Raw genomic sequence first — 20982 nt, 5'->3', positions numbered from 1 at the left:
TTTTGGTTCATATGGCCGACCCCAATTGTTTTGAGATGAAGGGGTAGTTGTTGATGTTGTTGTTCATATTTAAAAAATTCACAAATTTTACCCCCCGTTCGGACCTTCAAGTTCGGACCCAGGTCTTACTCAAGTCTTCTTATTTGTCGCCATACCCAGACCCTATAACGTTTGGTCCATGTCAGGTCCGGGCAAACCCGACCCGTTGACACCCCTACCCTCTAAGTGTCTGCCAACTACAATCCAAGTCATGTGCAACATGCCCCCACCGAGTTCAAGGATTAGGCACCAACCCACACGAATCGCCCGAGACGATTCATACACCGATTCATTACGTCTAATTTTCGATCCTTTCTCCCACTAATTTTTCTTACCGAGGTAAATAGGTTAAAAAAAAAGCTGGGAAAAGAACAAGAGGAAAATGTTAAAAATGTTAGGGGCAGTGTTGTAAAAGTGCTGGCACTCATAAAATGCTCTCCCCTGCCTTCAGAAGCGGCGCGTGTGTATCGTAAATTCCTTCCAAACAAAACCCCACAACCAAACAAAAGAGAAGCAGCAGAAGCAGAGGAGTTGGAGGAGGAGGAAGAAGAAGAGGAGGTTAGGATTCCGAACGACGACTCTCCGCAGATTCGTACGTTCGTGCGGTAGAGCTCATTTTCCTTTTGGTTTTCCGCTGGAGATCACCGGATCACCGGTGGAAATGAGAGCGGGAGTCATCTGAGAAGGAGAGGCACAGACAGAGTGAGGAGAGGGACGAAGAGTTAGGTTTCTTTTATTCCTTCATGCGTGATTAGGAATGTAAGAAGTTGGAATCTCTCCTCTTCTTTCTTTTTCCAATTTCGTTCTGTTTTTCTTCTTTTTCGTTTTTGAAGTCTTTTTAGTGGAATAGTGCTTGTTGTTCTTGTTTCTCAGGGTTTCCGGAGTTCTTCTTTGTGTTCTTCTTTCTAATGATTTTTCTTTTTAGTGCGGATTTCTGATGCTCCATAGTGAAGGAAGAGACTGGAGGAATTTGCTGTTGGAATGTGGAAAATTATGTTTTTTTTTCTTGAAGATCTGTGTTTGATATATCGATTTCGTTTTTTTTCTATTGCATGAAGTAAGGAACTTGAGAAATGTAGAGTTTTTGGCCAATCTCTTTCTTTTTTCCTTTTCAGCTTTGGATTTTGTTTTCTTGACCGAGCTTTCAGAAAACAGGTGCATCTTTTACTATGATCGTTGTTTTTTCTTCTGAAATTTTCCATCTTTGAGCTAATTTTCTATTTGTAGCAACTTTCTTCGTTTATTTGCGGGAACTAAACGAATACTTTTAGTTGTTTTTCCTTTACAAAACTAAACTTCCTTTGTGAAGGTTTTCCTGAATGGTTTTGCTTTTAGATGCTCTTGGAGCTCGGTGGAAACCTTAATAGAATAAAAACTAACATTGAATGTAGATCATTGATAAAGATCATTCTATTTAGACCTTGATGGGATTTTTTCATCTCAGAGTGCTTTCTCTCAAAAGGATTTCTTTTTATGTTTTGTTTTTCTAGAGCGCTGTTGGTTCTAACATGGAATCTGTGCAGAAATTATTATTATGGTTGCAATCTTCCTAGTGAGAGATCATTTATTTAGTTTTTCTCCCTTTATCTTAGTTATGATCGAATGGTTCAACTTATGTCTTACCCTCCTGAGTCCTGAGTAGTTCCCTCTGGTTTTCGAGCTTTCAGAATGGGATGCGCATCATCAAGTATTGAGAGGGAAGAGAGCGTGCGGAGATGTAGGGAGAGAAGGCGGCTTATGAAACAAGTAGTACAATATCGTAATGAGTTTGCAGTTTCTCAGGTTGCCTATCTGCACTCGCTCAAAAATACTGGTGCAACTCTCAGGCAATTTGCTGAAGTAGAATCCAGCGAGCTCGGTGCAGTCAATGCAGCAGCACCCTTCAGAGTTACATTTCCACCGCCTCCGCCGCCGCCACTGAGCCCTTCTAACACGCATTTTACTGCGCCAGCAGAAGAACTTGGTGGTTATGATCAAAATGACAAACCCCTTCAGGAAAACATAGAGATTGATGAACCAGGGAATCATACGCCGCCGCCACCGTCGGCTCATGGATCATCTTGGGAATTCTGGGACCCTTTTACCCCCGCATCCCCTTCTCAGCTGAGGAAGACTGATGATTGTCAACAAGTGGAAGATGAGGATTGGGCAGAAACAAATACTGAGTTTGAGGATGAAGAGGAAGAACTGGAGGCTGATTTGGTTTCCAAAGTTGTTCCTCCGAAATCCACTGTTAATGAAATAGATTATTTGGTCCCAAAATCTCTGGTGGAGAAATCTTCTGCTAGAGAAACTGATTATTGGGTTTCAAAAGTCGTGCACGATAAATCTCCTGCTAGAGAAATTGATGATAATTCGTCAATGGTGAGTTGGTACACTAAGGATTCAGACATGACTATGGTTGTTTGGAAGACCAAGAAGAGCTTAGCTGGGATTGTGAAGGATCTAGATGACTATTTCCTTAAGGCATCTGCTGGGGGCAAAGAAATCTCCATCCTGATGGAAAATAACAGAGGCACTTCCTTGCTGCAGAATTTCATTGAAACCAAGAGTAAAGTCTCTCTCTCTCTCTCTCTCTCATCTTCAGGGAGTTCTGTCGAGAGGTTACTTTTTCTATAATAGTTTGAACTTTGTACATGTTATACTGATATCTTGCTGGGAAATCTATACTGTTATTTCTATTAGCTGTTCCCCTGTTCTTTCTATATCTGTCCTTTTCTCTAAGCTTTGGCTGCAATCTGTTTGTCTTACATTGTTATTTCTCTGCATTGTAGCAGATAGTAATAAATAAGTGTCTCATTCTATTTGTTTAAGCATTGGTCTTGTTCTTTGTCGGCTATTTGTAACTGTATTCTGGACAAGGCGTTTTTGCTAATTTTTTGTCACAGATTTAAGAATGTGTGTACCTGGTTTCTGTTTTTTTTCAACAGAGAAGAGCTGCAAATCAGCAAAGGTTTTCAGCACATTGTCTTGGAATCGGTCTTCTAAATCACTTCAGTCCAGCAGAGACTCTTTTGAATTTCAGACCATGGATGAAGCTTACAGACCTAGCAGCCTTTCTGAAACACTCGACAAATTATACGTGGAGGAGCAGAAGCTCTATGAAGAAGTTAAGGTAATCTTGTTACATGCTAAATATGGTTTTGGATTGCATTTGGCTGCTCCAATACAGGAGAATTTGGCAATTTATATTTATTCGCGATCATAATCTGCTCTGTGCAAGATCAAAATCCTTAGTTGCTACATTACTGATGATGCCTTTACCAGTGTTCTCTTTAGCTCTTTGTTATTCTTCCTGTTTCTTGGGTGACAAGTGATATGCATCTCTTGCTTCTCACAAAGAGGAACAATGCTAAAGTATCTTATGTTTCGCAGGGTGAGGAGATTGCAAAGCGTCAACATGAGAAGGAAGTCCATTTATTGCAGAGGCAGGAAGCTAAGAACCAAGAGGGAGTGAAGGTTGACAAGACCAGAGTTAGTGTTGAGAGGTCACGTTCCCAAATCAATTCTCTAAAAGTGTCTATCGCTACGACCTTTTCAACCATAGTGAGGCTCAGGGATGAAGAGTTGCACCCTCAGCTTGTTGAATTATCGGGCGGGTAAGTCAGATATAGACGCATATTCATGGCAGCTAATACAAAATTAATTTCCTCTTAGTAAATTTTGTTTGTAACATCCGGGATTTTCTGAACGCACAAACATATATGCATGTCACACGCATGGCTCAGGCCTAGTGCACCCAAAAATATTTTGCCGTCATTCTTACTAAGAGCAGATGGAATGTTCAGAGGTTGAAACCAAGTACCAAGAACGCTTATCATCTTTTTCTCTGATTTGGTAGTCGTCTCATTTTTCTTGTCCAACAGAGAAGACCTTTTTCTGTAGAAGAGGACATGAAAACAATACTATTGAAATCCATGAATCAAACAAAGCATTCAGAAAAATTTCTGGCTTTAGCCCGGTACCAAGTCCCACTTGTGAAACAAACCAAGATGTCCTCTGACTCCCAAGATTTTTATACGTTCAGACAACTCATGCTATTAACTGCTGGTCTGATCTTTGGTCCACTATCTCACCTCCTTAATATTTGCTCCAGTTCCACCGTGTACTGATCTTTTGTTTCAAATTTTTGCATAACTTGTTGATGGTACTCTCTTTTGTCTATCAGAAACTTGTCTGAAGTAGAATTATCTTGATTTGTTTAGTATTGTTGTCACTGTCTTAACTGTCATGATGTTTCCGTCTCCGAACTTCTAAATGTTCTCATGCAATTTGCTTCACAGACTGACACGGATGTGGAGAATCATGTACGAGTGTCATCAAGTTCAAAACCACATCTCTCAACAATTGAACAACCTCAATGACCAGCTGAGTACTGAAGCAACTACAGAATATCATCGTCTAGCCACTATCCAACTGGAAACTGAGGTTGCTGCCTTGTATGCCAGCTTCTGCAACCTTCTCAAGTCTCAACGCGATTACATGCGTATGCTCAATGCATGGATCAAGCTGACCAACTGCCTTACCGATGGCGATGGCGAGCGCAATGACTTCATGGATACAGGTGCCTTTGCCCTTTGTGATCAGTGGCAACTTGCTCTCGAGAGGCTGCCTGATAAAGTAACTTCGGAGGCCATCAAGAGCTTCATTGCAGTTATCCATTCCATAGCAGTTCAGCAGGCCGAAGAACACCGACTGAGAAGGAAGTTGGAGAGGCTCGAGAAGCGTCTGGATAAGGAACTAAAGTCTTTGAGCTTAATGAAAAGGAAGTACGGCATCGATGCCGAATTCATTTCCAGCATGAATGTTAAGCACCCGTTGTGCGTCAAGCATGCTAAAACGGATGCGTTCAAGAAGCGGGTAGATGAGCAGAGGAGCAAGTATCACAGTGCTGTTCAGGTTACTCGGGCAATGATGCTCAACAACCTGCAGACTGGGCTTCCGAACGTGTTTCAGGCATTGACTGGATTCTCAAGCGTTTCTATGCAAGCATTCGAGGGTCTGTACAACCAATCCAAGGGTGTTCCTGATGACAACAGATCCGGCTGTCTGTGACCGTGATCGTTTAGGCTTCTTAAGGTAAAAAGACTTTTTCCCTAATCATCTATGTCTCTTCTTCATTTGTGTAGAGAAATGATGAGCAATTATGCAATACTTTGAAACAAGGCCACAGGCAAATTTACCTGAGCCTTAGGACGTGGTTGTAGTTTCCATCTGTGGGAGTGGAACTTTTGTTGCCATGATTCTTCTATTACCATCCAGATGGACTTGATGGATCCAAGATTCAGCATGATGTGTTCGGATTTAGTTTTACAGACTTGGCAAAAAGCCTATCTGGTTCTGGTATGACCAGGGTCAAGTTTCCTCAAATAGGCTGAGCCTTTAAAAGGGTGTGTTTGGATTTGTGAAATCGGTTGGAAATGGAATCTCTATCAGTAGTTAGTGGAGCAAAATCCCCAACTGACCCAATCTGGTCGGTTAGCTGGGTCCATAAAAAGGTCCATCAGTAACCGGACATGGCCTGTTTTGAATCTTTTGATGCTGCTTTTCCATTCTGGGGCGTTGTCTCAAATGTTTTAATCCATAATGAAATCATTGCATGCTTTTCTTTCCTGTTTTATTTTCTCTCTTGACTTCATTCCTGTAGTTCTTCTGCAATGCAGGTCTCTCTGACTATGCGCATATCAATACATTACCGGCGCGCATAAGAAACAGTGAGATTACTGTGAGAGACCGTACACAAAGGCACCAGCCAAAGGCCATCACCTTTAGACCATGTAATGTAAGTACCCAAAAACGTAATTACTTGCCGTATATCACGTCAGGAAAATGAAACAGTGTTCCTGATCTCTTTAATCGTTCCTTGTTCTCTTTCTTTTCCCGAAATCTCAACCAAGTTTTGTGAATATCTTTTTTACTCCTGTTTTGTACCTTTTGGATGGTTTACCAAGAAGGTAATTTTGTATTGCCATCTTATGAAGTGACACATAATGACCACCATGATTTTTTTGCTGTTTGTTCCCTTCTTTTTTTTTTTTGTAGTTTTCTGTGTATAGTTTATTCTTTTTTGGGTGTCACGAGAACTCGTACAGAGGTGGCTCTGGGAACAACGGAGTACCAGTTTTCTGTCTTCCGGGGGGTATTCTTGTCATATTGTAAAGTATTACTACCATTGTGGGCAATCCCGTGGCTGTAGCTTTTTTGGGGCCTTAGATATTGGGTATGCCAAACCGAACTACAGGACTGAGCCTCTCTGTTCCTATACCAAATATTCGTTAAAAAAGGAGAATTTTGATGGAACCGGAATCTGAAAATCCAAACACAGGCCATCAATCCGAAGGTACCGGGTATTATACAACACCGGTTGGTCCCGCAATAATTAAAGTATGCTTGTTTGTCGTTGAGAGATCACCAAAATGTCCTTGTTGGAGGGAGCCAAGACAAGAATTCTAATTGGTTTTAATTTCTTAATTACAAAAATTCTCGTTTTGTTTTTTCCAATATGGACAAGGCTATTTTCGATATTTCGTGTTGCCTAGAACGCAACCAAGCCTGAACGGTGGTACAGTGTGTGTTGGGGTGAAAAGGTCCAGACGGGGACCATATGGTGCAGAGTCCTTCATTCCCTACTGTTCCATCTTGGACCTTTTGTCCTTTTTATCTCTCCACTCGCGTCTTTTTCGACTTCGTTTCTTACGTTTACATACGGATGTATGATAAAGAAAAAGCAGCACCCCTTCATTTAAAATCCTTGTTGTGGTGGGATTTTCTCGTCCAAAGAAAATCTCCCGATAAATTAAAATTTTATGTTTTCCTTGGAAATAGCTTGGGAAATTTTGACTATTAAAATGTATTTTGAAGGAAGTAAATGAATGGTCTAGATTATTCTAAAAATAACTATGTAATAAAGAGGCTTTTCACATTCTAATTGCTAGATGGAACTAAAATTTCTAATATGGGTGATTCTGCTATATAGTTATCGTTAACTTGTTAAGAACTTCTTGAGCATGTATGATTAGGGGTGGGCAACCGATCTAATGAGCCAAGCTAATCCAGCCTGCCATGTGCCGGGTTTGGGTCATGATTTTAGGCTCAGGCCCATTAGGTACCGGGCCCAAACCTGTCACATTATACATATGAGCCGGGCTGGCTCGATGGGCCTGAGTTATTTATTAAATTTTTAATAATATAAAAATTTTAAAAATTAACTATTACATGATAACTCGAATAACTATTATTATTTACTTAATTTGTTGCATAAAAAATTGTTATTTATTATTGTTTATCTTACCTAGTTAGGTGTACTAATTATAAATTAGTTGTATGTTCTCTCATTAACCCATAATTTCAGTCGGGCATTTATGCATTTTAGAATTGGGTCAGGCCGGACTGGGCCTGCTTCTTGAGCCAATGGTTCAGGTCGTTTAGAACTGGCCCAAAACCTGGCCTGGTCCATTAGCAGGCCGGCCCGGCCCGATGCCCACCCCTATGTCCCCTATGTGAGATCGATGCTCCATGCTACAGTTAATGCACTATATCAACCCAGATTGGAGAATTTAGATGGTATGTAGGGAAAAGCTCTCAATATTGATGCTAATTCTAGTCTGAGGGGGTTGGCGTAGTGGGGTTGGGCCATGGCTGTCAGACGGGTGGACAAGGTTCTATTTTTGCGAGCATCACCTTTTGGGCAAGCCTGTGCCCTGCGTAGGCCCTCTGGCGAGGGACTTAACCCTGGAGTTTTATTCCTCTGGTAGGCTAAGCTAGCACGGTCAAGCCTTCGATCACATATGTGGTTTCTTTGAGTAATAAATTGAAAAAAAAAAATCAATGGGGGTCTCACCATCTTATTTGACTAATAATTGCAGTGTAATAATATACATGACATTGGTGGTGTCATCAGCGGGTCGCAACTTAATCTGGTCTAAGTTACTTTATCCAGATGTTAGTTGTACCCTAATCTGAATCAGGTTTCACGAGCTAAGTGGAGTTGAGGGATCTATTGGGGTTTCAGCATTTTACCTCACATACCTTTATATTGGTTCGGATCCGTTTTCTGAGAACACCTTAACGTATCCGAATCAAGTACGGTTTTATTGGGCTCCAACTAGGAGGACCCAGATTTTTCCATATCCAACTCAAACAGTAACTATTACTATTAGAGGGTATCGATGGGATCATGGGCTCCGTCCCCCCCCCCCCCCCCCCCCCCCCATTCTGGTTAGGATATCCATCTCTGCTGCATTATAGGGTCCAAGACCAAGGAGGTGTGCACCCTCATGCTCAGATGGACGTTTACTTGACAAGAGAAGGTACTTTCTTTTACACTGTCACTACAAAGTACACGAGCAGCAAGCAATTTCTTTTGTCTGACAGGTATGAGGCCTCTCTCGTTAAAACCGGCTAAAGCTTTCTCAAAAGCAGTGCTGGGTTTGCTCATCATGGTTTCTACCATTGTTTTGTTTGCTTAGCTGTGCCTGTTGGCATAGATGCTTCACTTTCCAAGAATCTCTTTCTCTCTCTCTCTCTCTCTCTCTCTATATATATATATATATATATATATATATATATATATATATATATATATATATATATATATATATATACCCGACCTCCAATCCCTGGCCGTCCAATCCACGATGGGTCTTTTTCGAAAATCCAACCTTACGGATGTCCTGCGTGATCGATTCACTAAAAATCCACTCTTTGGATAAAAAAATATTTTTTGAGCCTCAAAAGTTTTAAAATATTATAGACTGAGTTTGAAACCTTATAAAACCTATCCGCCCATCGAAATCAATGATCCAGGACCTGTTTCCCATGAAAACAAAACAAGTAGAACACATCTTTAAAGTTAGAATTTCGAAAAAACACCAAAATTTTCGAATAAAACCCATCTGGTATGGGCCAGCCTGGAGTCAGGTAAATTCCTATTTTCCTATATATATATATACATCAACAGCTGCATGGCATGACATGACAATATGGTTCTTGGGACCTGTATCGTTTGGCCGCGATTCAGGTAAATCGGACCAATTCTCAAGTGAATTGTTTTAAATCGACCAAAAAATAATTAAAAAAATATTGTGTCAATTAGAAAGTGACACTTGTTAAAGCTATTAAATTAATTTTAATTTATTTTTTTATATTTATTAAAAAAAAACAACTGATTCAAGTCATTATCTTAACGATTTTCTAGCAATACTATACGTATAAGCGGATTCAGGCCGATAATCACCGACACTGACAACATTGGCTTAGGCAGCCAATGCCAACCATTGCCCTTTAAAGTCAATATTTCAGAGATGAAAAGCATTACCAAAATCAACCACACCAACTGTTTGGGGACCAGGACAGCTCATTGACAAGGGAGGTGCCTCCATGTTGGGAATTTAAGAATGATGTTATCATGCAGGATCCTTGATATATATATATATATATATATAGAGAGAGAGAGAGAGAGAGATGGGTGTGGGGGGGCCTTGGGGAATTATGAATGACCTATCAAACCAACTCATCAATCCTTGATGTGAATTTGGTGAGAATTGGGATCAGGTGCAATGTGATTGCATACTTTTAGTGTGTTGCTGCACCTGATTATCACTCATCTTTGGATACAGGTGCAGTGGCATACTTGAAGAGTGCAATCACATTGCACCTGATCTTTCCTCATTTGATGCTGACCATTGAGCATAGTGTCCCTTGGGGCCAGCCCACTTACAACTATATCCCATATTCTCTCTACAAAGGACGATGATATAATGGGGGCATGCACTATATGAGAGGGGACTATGGTGCCAGCTGAGAGAGATTAAAAATATTAAAAAAGAAGTGTTTTGTAAAATAACCCCCACTATATTAACGATTTGCAAAATAGTACATGCCTTATCAGAATTTTTAAATTGCTCACCGTCTTTTCATTAACCCTTGCAAATTGATCCTTGAGGGTATGTTTGCGAGAAGAAAAAACAAATAACAAATGTGGGACACAGCGGACGCACGGAACACTGTCCGCCATGTCCAATATATGCTGTTATTTACGTTTCACCTTCCTCTTTTACGAACGAACAGGGATGGGGAACCATTTAAAAAAAAATGGGAGGGGGTAGAAGGGGAGCTGTTTTGTGGAGTAATTGAGATTTTGGGGGGTTAGGTTTCTTCTTCTGTTTTTTGGGGAGAGTAGTCACATTTGGGTGCTTTCATTTGTGAAGTTTTATGGGGTTTCAATGTAGATAGGTGGGTTGGGATTTTTTTAGTGAAAATTTGTTCTTAGGGCTTGGTACTCTGCGGTTGCTTCTAGGGTTTTGAATGGGTGGTCGTCTGGTGAATGCAAATTGGTGTTAGAAGGTTGAATTCACAGAGTTGGTTTTTTTGGGGATTTTGGAAAGGTTTGCTTGGTGGGATTTAGATTTGTGGGCAATTCCAAGAATGAATACAACTTAGAATTGAATTCATGACTGTCCAAGTTGTTCGCATCAAGTGATGAACATTTAAAACATAGCATCTGTCCAAACAAACGTTGGACTTGGAACGATTGTTACTAAATTTTGTTTATTTCGCCTAATCTTGAACAAACCATCAAACATACCCTGAGGTTACCAGCCGTTTAAGGACATGTCTACCTAAGGATTTTACAAAAAAAGGTCAATGCCTAACCGTGGTTAGCTTGATGATTTTTCACCAACGGTTCAAAAGAGGAGGACCAATTTGCAAAATCTGATTAGTAGGGCATATTTTGCAAATCTCCGATTAGGTGGGGACTATTTTGCAAAAATCCATGACTGGTAGTGGAAATGTAATTATTAGATGATCCACGGTGCTCAGTGGAGGAACCAAATAATTGGGCAAGAAATCCGGTTTCTCTTTTCGGTAATGGCAAACAGGGCGTGAAGAGAGAGAGAGAGAGATTGCACAAAAATAGTTTACTGAGAAGTGGGGGCACATGGCTGTGATCATGATGAGTCCACAGTGTCACCAGCACCACAGTCACGCATGCACTGCCTGCCTCATCTGCGGCCTCTGCTTGAATGATCACACTCTTCACTCACGTAAACAGATGGCCATTGGGCAAAGCACTGGTCTAGTGCAGGATGGAAAACGGATCGGATATGCTTGGATATTCCATCCTAGTCCGACATGTTATTTTCGGGTATATATCATTTAAGTAAAATCCCAATGTTCATACGAATTGGATTCGGACCTGCTCAATCGGATTACTTTCGGATTGGGATCCAGTGTTAGCATTTTTAGATTCGGATTTGGATCTGGCAAGATCCGGCCGGTTTGATCCCTTGCTGGTGCGTGCAGTCACAGCATATAGAAAGTTATCCTTCACTGGCCTGTTAGACTCCTCTATATGATCACACATCATCAGGATACAGTAAGCATTCTCTCTTTCAAGCTGCAAGGAGGCAATTTTGAAAAACCTAAGTGGTACAATATAGTTGAACATAGCTTCATTTAGAATTACTTTGGTTCCATGCAAGATGTCTCAACTTGATCCCAAAAGACAAGGGAACATTTTCTTGCAAGACCCAAATTGTGCCTCTGAAGAGGTACATCTTAGTCATGTACATGGACACAATCAACCTTGAACACAGGATGAAGACCTGCACAGGGACCCATATATAGTTCATGGAAGTGCCTTGGGTGGTACTACATTGTGCTTAGTGCCGTGTGTTCCCAAAGTTATGGGTAAACTTTGATGGAAGTGCCAACCCGAACCTGAATCCGATCTGTATTTTGGTGCATAGGCATCGGGTCCATTTGCATATAGGTTTGGACCATGGCTATGGATGTAAGCTGGTCGATTCGGGTCTAGCCGTTAATGAATCCAACCTAATCAGATTCAAAGACAGTTGAGAAAAGGTAAACCAGATCAGCACCTGATTAGCATGTTCTACTTCTATATGTAACCGGGTCAGATTACCTGCAAGAAGCAAATCAGCACACCCAGGGGTGCGACTCCCAGGTGCTGGACTAAACTAGTTCAAGAAAGCACACAAGGGACACGATTTTACATGGTTCAAATCAAGATGAGTTTACATCCACGACCCAACTAAGTTCTCTCTTTATCTCTCTACACGTTAAAGAAAGGAGAGGTTCCTTTATATAAGGATCAGTTACATGAGTTTTTTTATCTTTCTTTCCTCTTTTACACAATCCAAAGTTGTTACAATCCCACCTACATTACGCAACTCTAAAGCCAACCTCATCTTCATGTTGGACTCTGGCTCATTGGAGTCTTCTTTGAGTTGACGTTTTTCTTCCTTCCCACATTGGGTTCTTGAGCTAATAGAGTGTTCATCAGGGTGACGTCCTTCATCAGAATTTGGATCTCCTGATGAAAGCTGAACCGGATCCAGCTTCTTCTTAACATCCCCTTCAAGTTCAACAGCTTAGTGAGGGTGTTGAGCTCACCTCGAAGAAGACTGAAACGGCTGGCCGATAGAAGTTTAGTCATGACATCAACAAGTTGATATATAGAGAATATGTACTTTACTTGAAGATGGTGTTAGGCCGCATAATCTTGAATAAAGCGCACATCAATGTCAATGTGCTTGGTGCGGTTATGAAACACAAGGTTGGCAGTTAAGTAAGACACACCAATGTTGTCAGTAGCAGGCGAGTTACTGATAACATGAAGATCCTTCAAGAGGTATGTAAGCTAGAGGGATTCAGCAACTGTATTGGACAAAGACTGATATTCAGCCTCTTACTAGACCGAGACACAGTGCATTACTTACAAGCCAACCACAAAATAAGGGACCAGCCAAGGAAGACAGCAAAACCCCTGATAGGTTTTCGATCAACATTACTAAAAAGCAGAGATATGAAAGGTGTTGCACTTAGGAAGTGAGAGCTCATAGTTGAAAGTATGTTTAACGTATCTACGGATACACTTAACAGTTGTCCAATGAATGGTGATTGGCATGAAAGCATGTTTTGACTTGAATTGCTTTGTGAGTTGTGTCTAGGAATTCCCCCCCCCCCCCCCCTTTGTTTTATTTGTCTGATACTTTATATGTGATTACCTTGCCATTTACAATGATCTCACTATCTGGCTTGCAGCCTTTCCATTCTGCACCAGGCCAGCGTCATCTGTGGTTGGTGACTTCTTGACATCATCTGTCTTACTTGGATGAATGTTGGTAAGAGTAAGGTACTGCAAAGCACCAACCACTCGGTGATACATGGTCGGGTCATCTAATGGATCTCCTTCATGAACAAATAACTTGGTTCATAGGAGTGTTTACTAGTTTTGCTCATCATATTGGTGTGATCCAAGAGATACTTCTCTTGGGACAAAAACAGCCTATCAGGGGTAACTGTCGCCCCAATGCCCAAGAAATAGTGAAAGACACCTAAATCCTTAAAGTTAAATTCTATGCCAAGTTGATCAATAAAATGAACAACATAATCTGGAGAGTTGTCGGTGATACGTAAATAAGAATAAGAACAATGAGGGTGTTCTTACTTAAAACAAACAAAAAGGTATCAACACGAGAGCTCAAAAAACCAATGTTCACAAGAAAGCTGCTTAAACGATGGTACCAAGATCGCAGGGCCTGTTTGAACCCATATACAGTTTACATGGTCTTGAAGCAAGGATCCACAAATCCCTCTGAATGCATCTTATACACCTCCTCAAATAAAACCCATGAAAAAATGCCTTATTTACATCCATTTGACGAATAGTACAGCCTAAGGCGACAACAATAGTGAGTATAATAGAGACCGTGGGTGGTTTAACCATGGGACTAAACGTTTCAAAATAATTAATCCCTTCTTCCTGGCTGTAGCCCTTAACAACAAAACAGGCTTTATATCTTTTCAGAGTAAATTTTAAAAATAATTTAAAATAGTTGTTTAATAGTTTGAATATTATTTTAATATTTTTTGACACAAGTCATTTTCTGGTTAAAAATTAGCCGATTCAGCTAATTTCTGTTCAAAATTGGAATCGTTCGATTCCCTGAATCAATTTCTAAACGATTCTGACAACATTGCATGTTTACCATCTGTAAAAACTAGTTGATCAAGTTTGCTTGATGGAAGAATTCCATATTGTTTTTCGCATTTACAACTGATTCTAGATCGAGATATTGCTCTCATATGAAATATACTGTATGAGACCACATAGATAATGACAGACTCACTACTACCAATGAAATGCCAGTTTGCAGCTTGATAAAGTCATTTGCTTGATTGTGCACTCATTTCATGATCTCTTGTGCCAATGTTGCTATGATTAATGCCACCAAGGTATTGTACATTTGATCCATAATCCATAGTGGCTTATATTTAGCTTATCATTATATATTTATGCTTATTCTCAGAGTTCTGATATTTTCTCTCTTTACAGTTGGAAAAAAGCAACGATCAAGAAACTTCATGTGTTGTGAGATTCAAGATAAAGCTTTAACTAATCTTACTACTGACTATATCTGGATCGAAGTATTGGCGTAGTTTTTCTCATGACACTATGTTTTCTTTCTTTTACTCTATAAACCTAGCTATATCAAAAACCTGACCACAGTTGGCATTAATTATGCGATCATGGTTATGAAAAGCATGTCAAAGATATGTTTGTCAATTGTCTTTGGCTTCTACATGGTCTGGTGTGCTTTTCCAGTACTTTTCTGTTTAATGATGATTTAGAAGGCATCAGGTTTTCATCTTCTTATAGAATGAACATGCAAGTTTGATCATGGTGGATACTGTATATTCAATGTCATTTTTAAGGAGCGCATTAAACTGGTCGGCCATGGCATAACGCCAGTGAAGGTGTTTGTGAGCTTCGGTGAAACAAGTGGGCTCACGGTCTTGGTGAAGCTCGGTGAGAAAGACAAGGGGAATAAGATACTAGGTGACAAGAAAAGCTTTCAGTTTCAGGGAGCGGCCTGGGAACAGGTGACCATTGAGTGGGTACGAAGAGGGGGTTCTGGGTGGAGCGCAGGTGGGGATAGTGCAGCAATAGGAGGGTCGGGTAAGGGTGTAGTAGGGGGATCAAGATCCAGATTGAGAGATGAGGATACAGGCGATTCAGATAGAACATCGACCAGGGGTTCATGTGAAACACTGTGGAGGAGAGGAATAGGAATAGATACTAGAACATCTAGTGGCATGGGAGGAGGAGGAGACTCGGATGAGGATTTGAAGTTTAACTCACTTTTGTTAACGACGACTTTTCTTATATCAGGTTCAAAGATAAAAATGCCTTTTATGTTGACCACTATAACTCAAGAAAACACATTTTTTAATTGAAGCTTTGGGGTTATTGAAGGGTCTGAGGCGAGGGTAATAGGTACATCAAAAAAAAAATTACCATGGAGGATTTGATAGGGTGACTTGTTTAGTAACAATGGATGGCATGATCTATTGATAAAAGCATAGCTCCAATATTTTCGTTGTAACTTGGCTTGAGCTAAGAGAGTCAAGTTGGTCTTTACTATGTGTCAATGCTTACTCTCCACACATCCATTCTGTTTGTTTGTATTTGTGCTCAATGCTGCAAGACTTTAAATAAGCAAAGAGAGACTTACATTCACCACCCTTGAGGAGCCTTATGCATTGCCCAAATTTGGTTTCCATAAGTTTTTGAAAACTTTGAAATATAGAAAAAATATGAGATTATTTTCAATAAAAAATATCCATGTAAATCTTGAGACAGCATCTACAAAACTGGTATAATATAAATGTCCTCTAGTATTAAGAACATATGCAAGTCTTAAAACAACTGAATAAACTAAATCAAGAGGTTCATCAACCTTATACGTAGACGGTTCAAAAGGAAGAGTGTGACTCTTGCCCATTTGACACACTTCACAAACAAAGTTGTGATTCTTAAGACACAAAAACTAATTTAAAATTTGACTAATAATATGAAACAAAGGATGCTCCATTCTTTTATGTCATTGCTCAATGGATGTCTGTTCACCTAGATAGGTAAATATATCATGATCTTCCTTTTGTTGTCCTCATTTCATGATGTCTAAACTGGTAGAAATCTCGGTCTTTTGTACCTTATAGAATTGTTTTTCATATTTTTCGATCTATAGCATCGATCGAAATTTAAAAAATATAATATTGTCTTTAATAAATTTCTAGACAGTTGTGATCAAGTCTATCATGCCATGGTGGGTGGTGCCAGAATCAACAAAACCAGGCTTGATCATTAATATGATTCATCATGGTGGTGGTGTACGCTTTGGGATTCAACATATCCTTTTAAAATTTAAATACTTGACACTGCAATGCACTGACCTTATTTTTTATAGGCCTGACATGTGCTAAGCAACAATGTTTCATTGGTTTTCATACGCTTGACATATAACGGGATTTGATAAACCAATGGAGTTGGACTAGCTATAACCACAATTTTGACCAGTTTTATTGGATTATCCTCCTCCTCTTTCTCATGAGAAGTTGTATCGGTTTTGGGTACCACGATTTTCTTACCTTGATTGGGTTGTTGTAGGTTAGTTTGGACATAAGTAGCTCAAGTTCATGTAGTTGGTTAGTAGGAGCTGGGAGCCGAGGAAAGAGATCATTTGCACATGTTATGATGGAGTTGTTTTCTGCCATCGCAACACACGTTGATGGGGTAAAGGCAAGATCAAGATATAACGAAGGTGCCAACACGAGCCCGTTGAACCTGGGTAGGGCTATGATACCATAAACGAGTTCAAGAAAGTACACAACACAATTTTACGTGGTTCAACTCAAAATGTGTCTATTTCCATACAACCAATTACGTGGTTCTTTCTTCTTTTTTCTATCCCTGAATTCTTCATGTCAATGTTCGCGATGCCTGTGGGCGTGGAGAAGAAGATTTATCGTTTAATGACGAATTTTCTTTGGTCTGGGTGTCAACTTAAGAGTAAGCACAATTTGGTTGGTTGGCGAACGGTGGTGTTACCTAGGCGTATGGCTGGCTTAGGTGTTTTTGCTCCAAGACAGAGGAGTATTGCTCTTGTGGCCAAGCAATGTTGGATGACCCATCAACCAGGTTCTCCATGCATGTGCTCGTTTGCTTCATGCTAAATATGGTGCTCCTGATTTATCTCATTTTCGTCATAGAACCCGGAGGTTGGCAATCTCGCACTTGCGAAGCATGTGGCTGAGAGCCTTATCGTCCTTCAGAGATCAAAATGGGGATGCGGAAAATTATGATCAGTGGTTACAATGAGCGATTGCACCAAATGGTGTGTTCTACACCTACAAAGTGTATAGATCGTTGCTCTCCCTAGAGGCAGATTGGTTCCCTGAGTGTGCGTTATGGGGTAAGGGCCCTTCCCCAAGATCTCGGGTCTTGGCTTGGTTAATTTTGCATGATAGGGTTCAGACTCACAGTTATTTAAAGAAGTTGGGCTTTCAGTTTCCAAGTTGGTGTGTGTTGTGTCAAGCTGCTGAAGAAACTACTTTTCATTTATTCTGGTCCTGCCCAATCTTTGTGGCCCAATTTAATAGAACGTGGAGATCTCCGAACGTAATTGTCAAAGAGGAGTCTTTTGCGCTTGATCTGCTCCTAGGCCCTATTGAAATTAGACGATGCAAGCGATGGATACTGATCTGGAAGACATGGTTGCTTACTACTTGATGGTTTGTTTGGATGGCACGCAATGATGCTACTTTCCGTCAAATTTCGGTCATCCTTAATAATCTTGTCCATAAAATCCTGGTTGATGTATATGCGATTCTACGTATGCATCTTAGAGACCTCTCCTTCCGTCTGAACAACGTTCACTCATCGGTGGTTTTTTCTAATCCAGCGGATCCTGGTTGAGCTTAGCTTTGTTGTTTGTTGCTAGCTGTCTGTAGCTTCTTTTTCTTTAGCTTTTGTTTTTATATATTTTAGTTTTTTTTTTCTATTTTGTTAGGTTCATGTGTTCAACATTTTGTTGATCTTCATGAGTGATAATGTTGAACTCTCTCTCTCTCTCTCTCTCTCTCTCTCTCTCTCTCTCTCTCTCTCTCTCCACATTGGAGAGATGAGAGGTTCCTTTATATAAGGATCGGTTACATGAGTTTGGCTTTTTTGTTCCTCTATTTGCACAATCCAGAGTTGTAACAATCCCACCTACATGAGGCAATTCTCTAGAGCCAACCACATCTCCACGTTGGACTCTTTGTCTCAGAAAAGTCTTCTTTGAATTGACGTCTTCTTCCTTTCACACGTTGGGTTCTTGAGCTAATAGTCCTCATGACCTCTTTGACTCTTCATCACGTTGGCATTTGATGCTGGATTTGGATCTTCTAATGAAAGCTGAACCAGATCCAGCTTCTCCTTAACATGGACAAATGCCACCTAGTGTATCCAGGTGGCATTCGCCTCATCAAGGATCGTGCCAAGTGTAGCAGTACATTAAAAGTGTGCAATATGATTGTACCTGATCCATCCTATTGAACTGACTGCTACCCAACGTGAGTTGGACCTAGTCTTCTATCCATTTCATACAAAAATGTCCATTTTGGTCCATCAATGTGTCATGAAGCAAGATGGCCTACTGTGATCAGACTCCTTTTTCAGAGAGAGATACGCTAAAACAACCATCAAAAAATCATATTTTACCTCAAAAAAATATAATTCGAATGTTGATTCATGCAGTTTTCATCATGCTGAATACATCCATAAAACTAGACTTGGTAAAAAAAAACTTTTTAATTAGGGGTAGCTACATCTAATCTATAAAAAAAATATGAAAAGAACGGTGAGTCAACAGTTTCATACCTCTCTCTCTCTTCCTATATATATATATATATATATATATATATATATATATATATATATATATATATATATATATATATATATATATATATATATATATATATATATATATATATATATATTGAAATGGGTATGTGCTAAATTCATTTGGTATTAAACAGGAGCTAAAGTGTGTTGACCGTCCATCGTACCTGTTGATGGATGGTCAGTGCACAAAAAAAACTCACGGTGAAAACCAAGGTCTTTAGCGGCGCACTGAAAGCACAAGACCTTTAACAGGACCTTTACTGGCGCTTTAAGTGTGCCACTAAAGGTCTTTTTGCTCAAAATTTGTGTTTTTGAGGCAATTTTTTTGTTTTTTACCCTATGACCGTCGTGCCCTTCAGTTCTGATTTAGCACCAATGTAGTTTAGCAGCTACCAATCCCTCTCTCTCTCTCTCTCTAACATAGTTTTGAACAACGATGACATATGGTACAGTACACACTTTGTTTGTGTATCTACCCATCAAAATATGAATCTAACCATACAAATATGCTTAGCATGATTTATTTACCATGTTAGTGGGTTTAGTCATCTTTAGTATATCATTAGATTCAATTTTCAAGGCAGCAAAAACTCAAAGGCTCACAATTGATGACGATAAACATCGCAAAAATTATCCAAAACGTCAATTTCGAGTCAACTTTGTCATATGAAAATAATAAATAAATCACTTTAAGCATGATTCAAAGCCTAGATTTTGAAGATAAGATCCATGTAAATATATGGTCAGATTCATATATATATGTCACAGTGAAATCATACGTTTGCATCGACTTAATCTAACCACATATATAGATGTGTTCAACATGGTTTGTTTGCCAAGGATGAAGCTTTGAATCTTACTTTTTCAATGTAAAATGTGACCTTTTGAGATATGAAATTTTGGCACATTGTGGGCCATTGATTTTTGGACAATTTAAAAAACCGAATTACTTGTCATAATCACATATTTCAAAACAAGTTTTTCTCTAAACAAATCATGTAGATCACATCCGTCACAGAGTGATTTCTACTCATTAGTTATTTACCCTCATTAGTAGCCAATATTTCCCCATATATATTGGTTTAATCTACCATTAAACCAGTTAGTTTTAACATTATGAATCCCTAAAAATAATGGCATTTTTTAAAGTGCAAGGTTACTTTTTTAAGCATTAATGGTCTTTTGAACTTGGAGGGAATTGAAAAATCAAACACCTTTCACAAAAAAATAACTTTATAAAGCTATCAAATTTACCTTTTGACCTTAAAAAGTAACCTTGTATTTTTTAAAAATATCATTATTTTTAGGGTGTTTGTCATTATAATATGGTTGAATCCATATGATGTTAAACCTAACTGATTTAATGGTAAATTAACCCATATATATATATATATATATATATATATATATATATATATATATATATATATATATATATATATATATATATATATATATATAAAGTGGAAGAGAGATCTGAATAAAAGTGGACGCCCAGATCAGATGATGAGTGTCGTTGATCAGATCAGCAGCGCAAAAAAGCCTTTAGCAGCTGTTACCATTGATAAAGAGTGTTTTTTTGCATGCTATCGTGTGCCTCTCGTTCATCCAACAGATTGACACTTATAATGTGTGCACTATTACTCTCATTCACATATATATATATATATATATATATATATATATATATGCTAAATGGGTTTTTTGAACTTTTTTGTATATTTTTAAATTTGATTGCACATATGTGATCTTTGTACTTGATTTTATAGGGATCATCTCCTGAAGAGTTCTATTCCGACACATGGATAGGTTTTTATAAGGTTTGAAAAATCAACAGACCAAAATCTTTGTAAAATTTGTAGGCTCTAAATATCATTTTTTTCATCGAAAACACATGATCTAGGTGTGGATTCTTAGTAAATCCACCATGCCCAACACATTTATGTGGTTGGAACCGTGAAAAAAAACAATAGTAAAGCTGAAAAACCCATTTTGTATATTTCATTTAGAATGGATATATATATATAAGAGTAACAGTGGACGCCTTACAAGTGTCAAAATGTCTAATGAACGAGAGGCAATAGCATGCAAAAACACTCTTTAATTAGACACACACACACAATCTCAAGTTGTAGGCATAGTGACAAGTTAAAAACAAAAAAAATATCGGCAGCCAAAAACTCACG

General features: G+C 39.2%; 1 protein-coding gene and 1 pseudogene across 3 annotated transcripts; both read left to right on the top strand.

Moving 5' to 3' along the window:
- The first annotated feature begins 492 nt into the window (after window positions 1-492).
- LOC149834363 (uncharacterized) lies at window positions 493-3642 on the top strand. Its single transcript, XM_090009351.1, has 4 exons — window positions 493-798; window positions 1707-2590; window positions 2970-3154; window positions 3319-3642. Exons 2-4 carry the CDS (start codon window positions 1708-1710, stop codon window positions 3640-3642), a joined length of 1392 nt encoding a protein of 463 aa, XP_089865477.1. The 5' UTR covers window positions 493-798; window position 1707.
- Window positions 3643-4328: 686 nt separating this feature from the next.
- Window positions 4329-6049, top strand: LOC149834362 (protein ALTERED PHOSPHATE STARVATION RESPONSE 1 pseudogene; annotated as a pseudogene). 2 transcript variants are annotated; one of them, XR_016432528.1, is made up of 2 exons: window positions 4329-5118; window positions 5703-6049. The product of XR_016432528.1 is annotated as a protein ALTERED PHOSPHATE STARVATION RESPONSE 1 pseudogene, transcript variant X1 (transcript). The 2 variants fall into 2 exon arrangements; XR_016432529.1 differs by having other exon boundaries at window positions 5687-6049.
- Window positions 6050-20982: the final 14933 nt, after the last annotated feature.

This window comes from Nuphar pumila, chromosome 6, assembly GCF_984573655.1.
Source record: "Nuphar pumila chromosome 6, dmNupPumi1.hap1.1, whole genome shotgun sequence".
NCBI lineage: Eukaryota > Viridiplantae > Streptophyta > Magnoliopsida > Nymphaeales > Nymphaeaceae > Nuphar > Nuphar pumila.
Note: the sequence above shows the minus strand (reverse complement) of the source record. Positions and strands in the feature narration are given on the sequence as shown.

Excerpts from the sequence above, each read along its gene's own strand:
- LOC149834363 (XM_090009351.1), top strand. The coding sequence starts at position 1,708 with ATGGGATGCGCATCATCAAGTATTGAGAGGGAAGAGAGCGTGCGGAGA. Across the intron at positions 2,591-2,969 it reads GAATTTCATTGAAACCAAGA|AGAAGAGCTGCAAATCAGCA; the intron begins GTAAAGTCTCTC and ends TTTTTTCAACAG. Across the intron at positions 3,155-3,318 it reads AGCTCTATGAAGAAGTTAAG|CTCTTTGTTATTCTTCCTGT; the intron begins GTAATCTTGTTA and ends TGTTCTCTTTAG.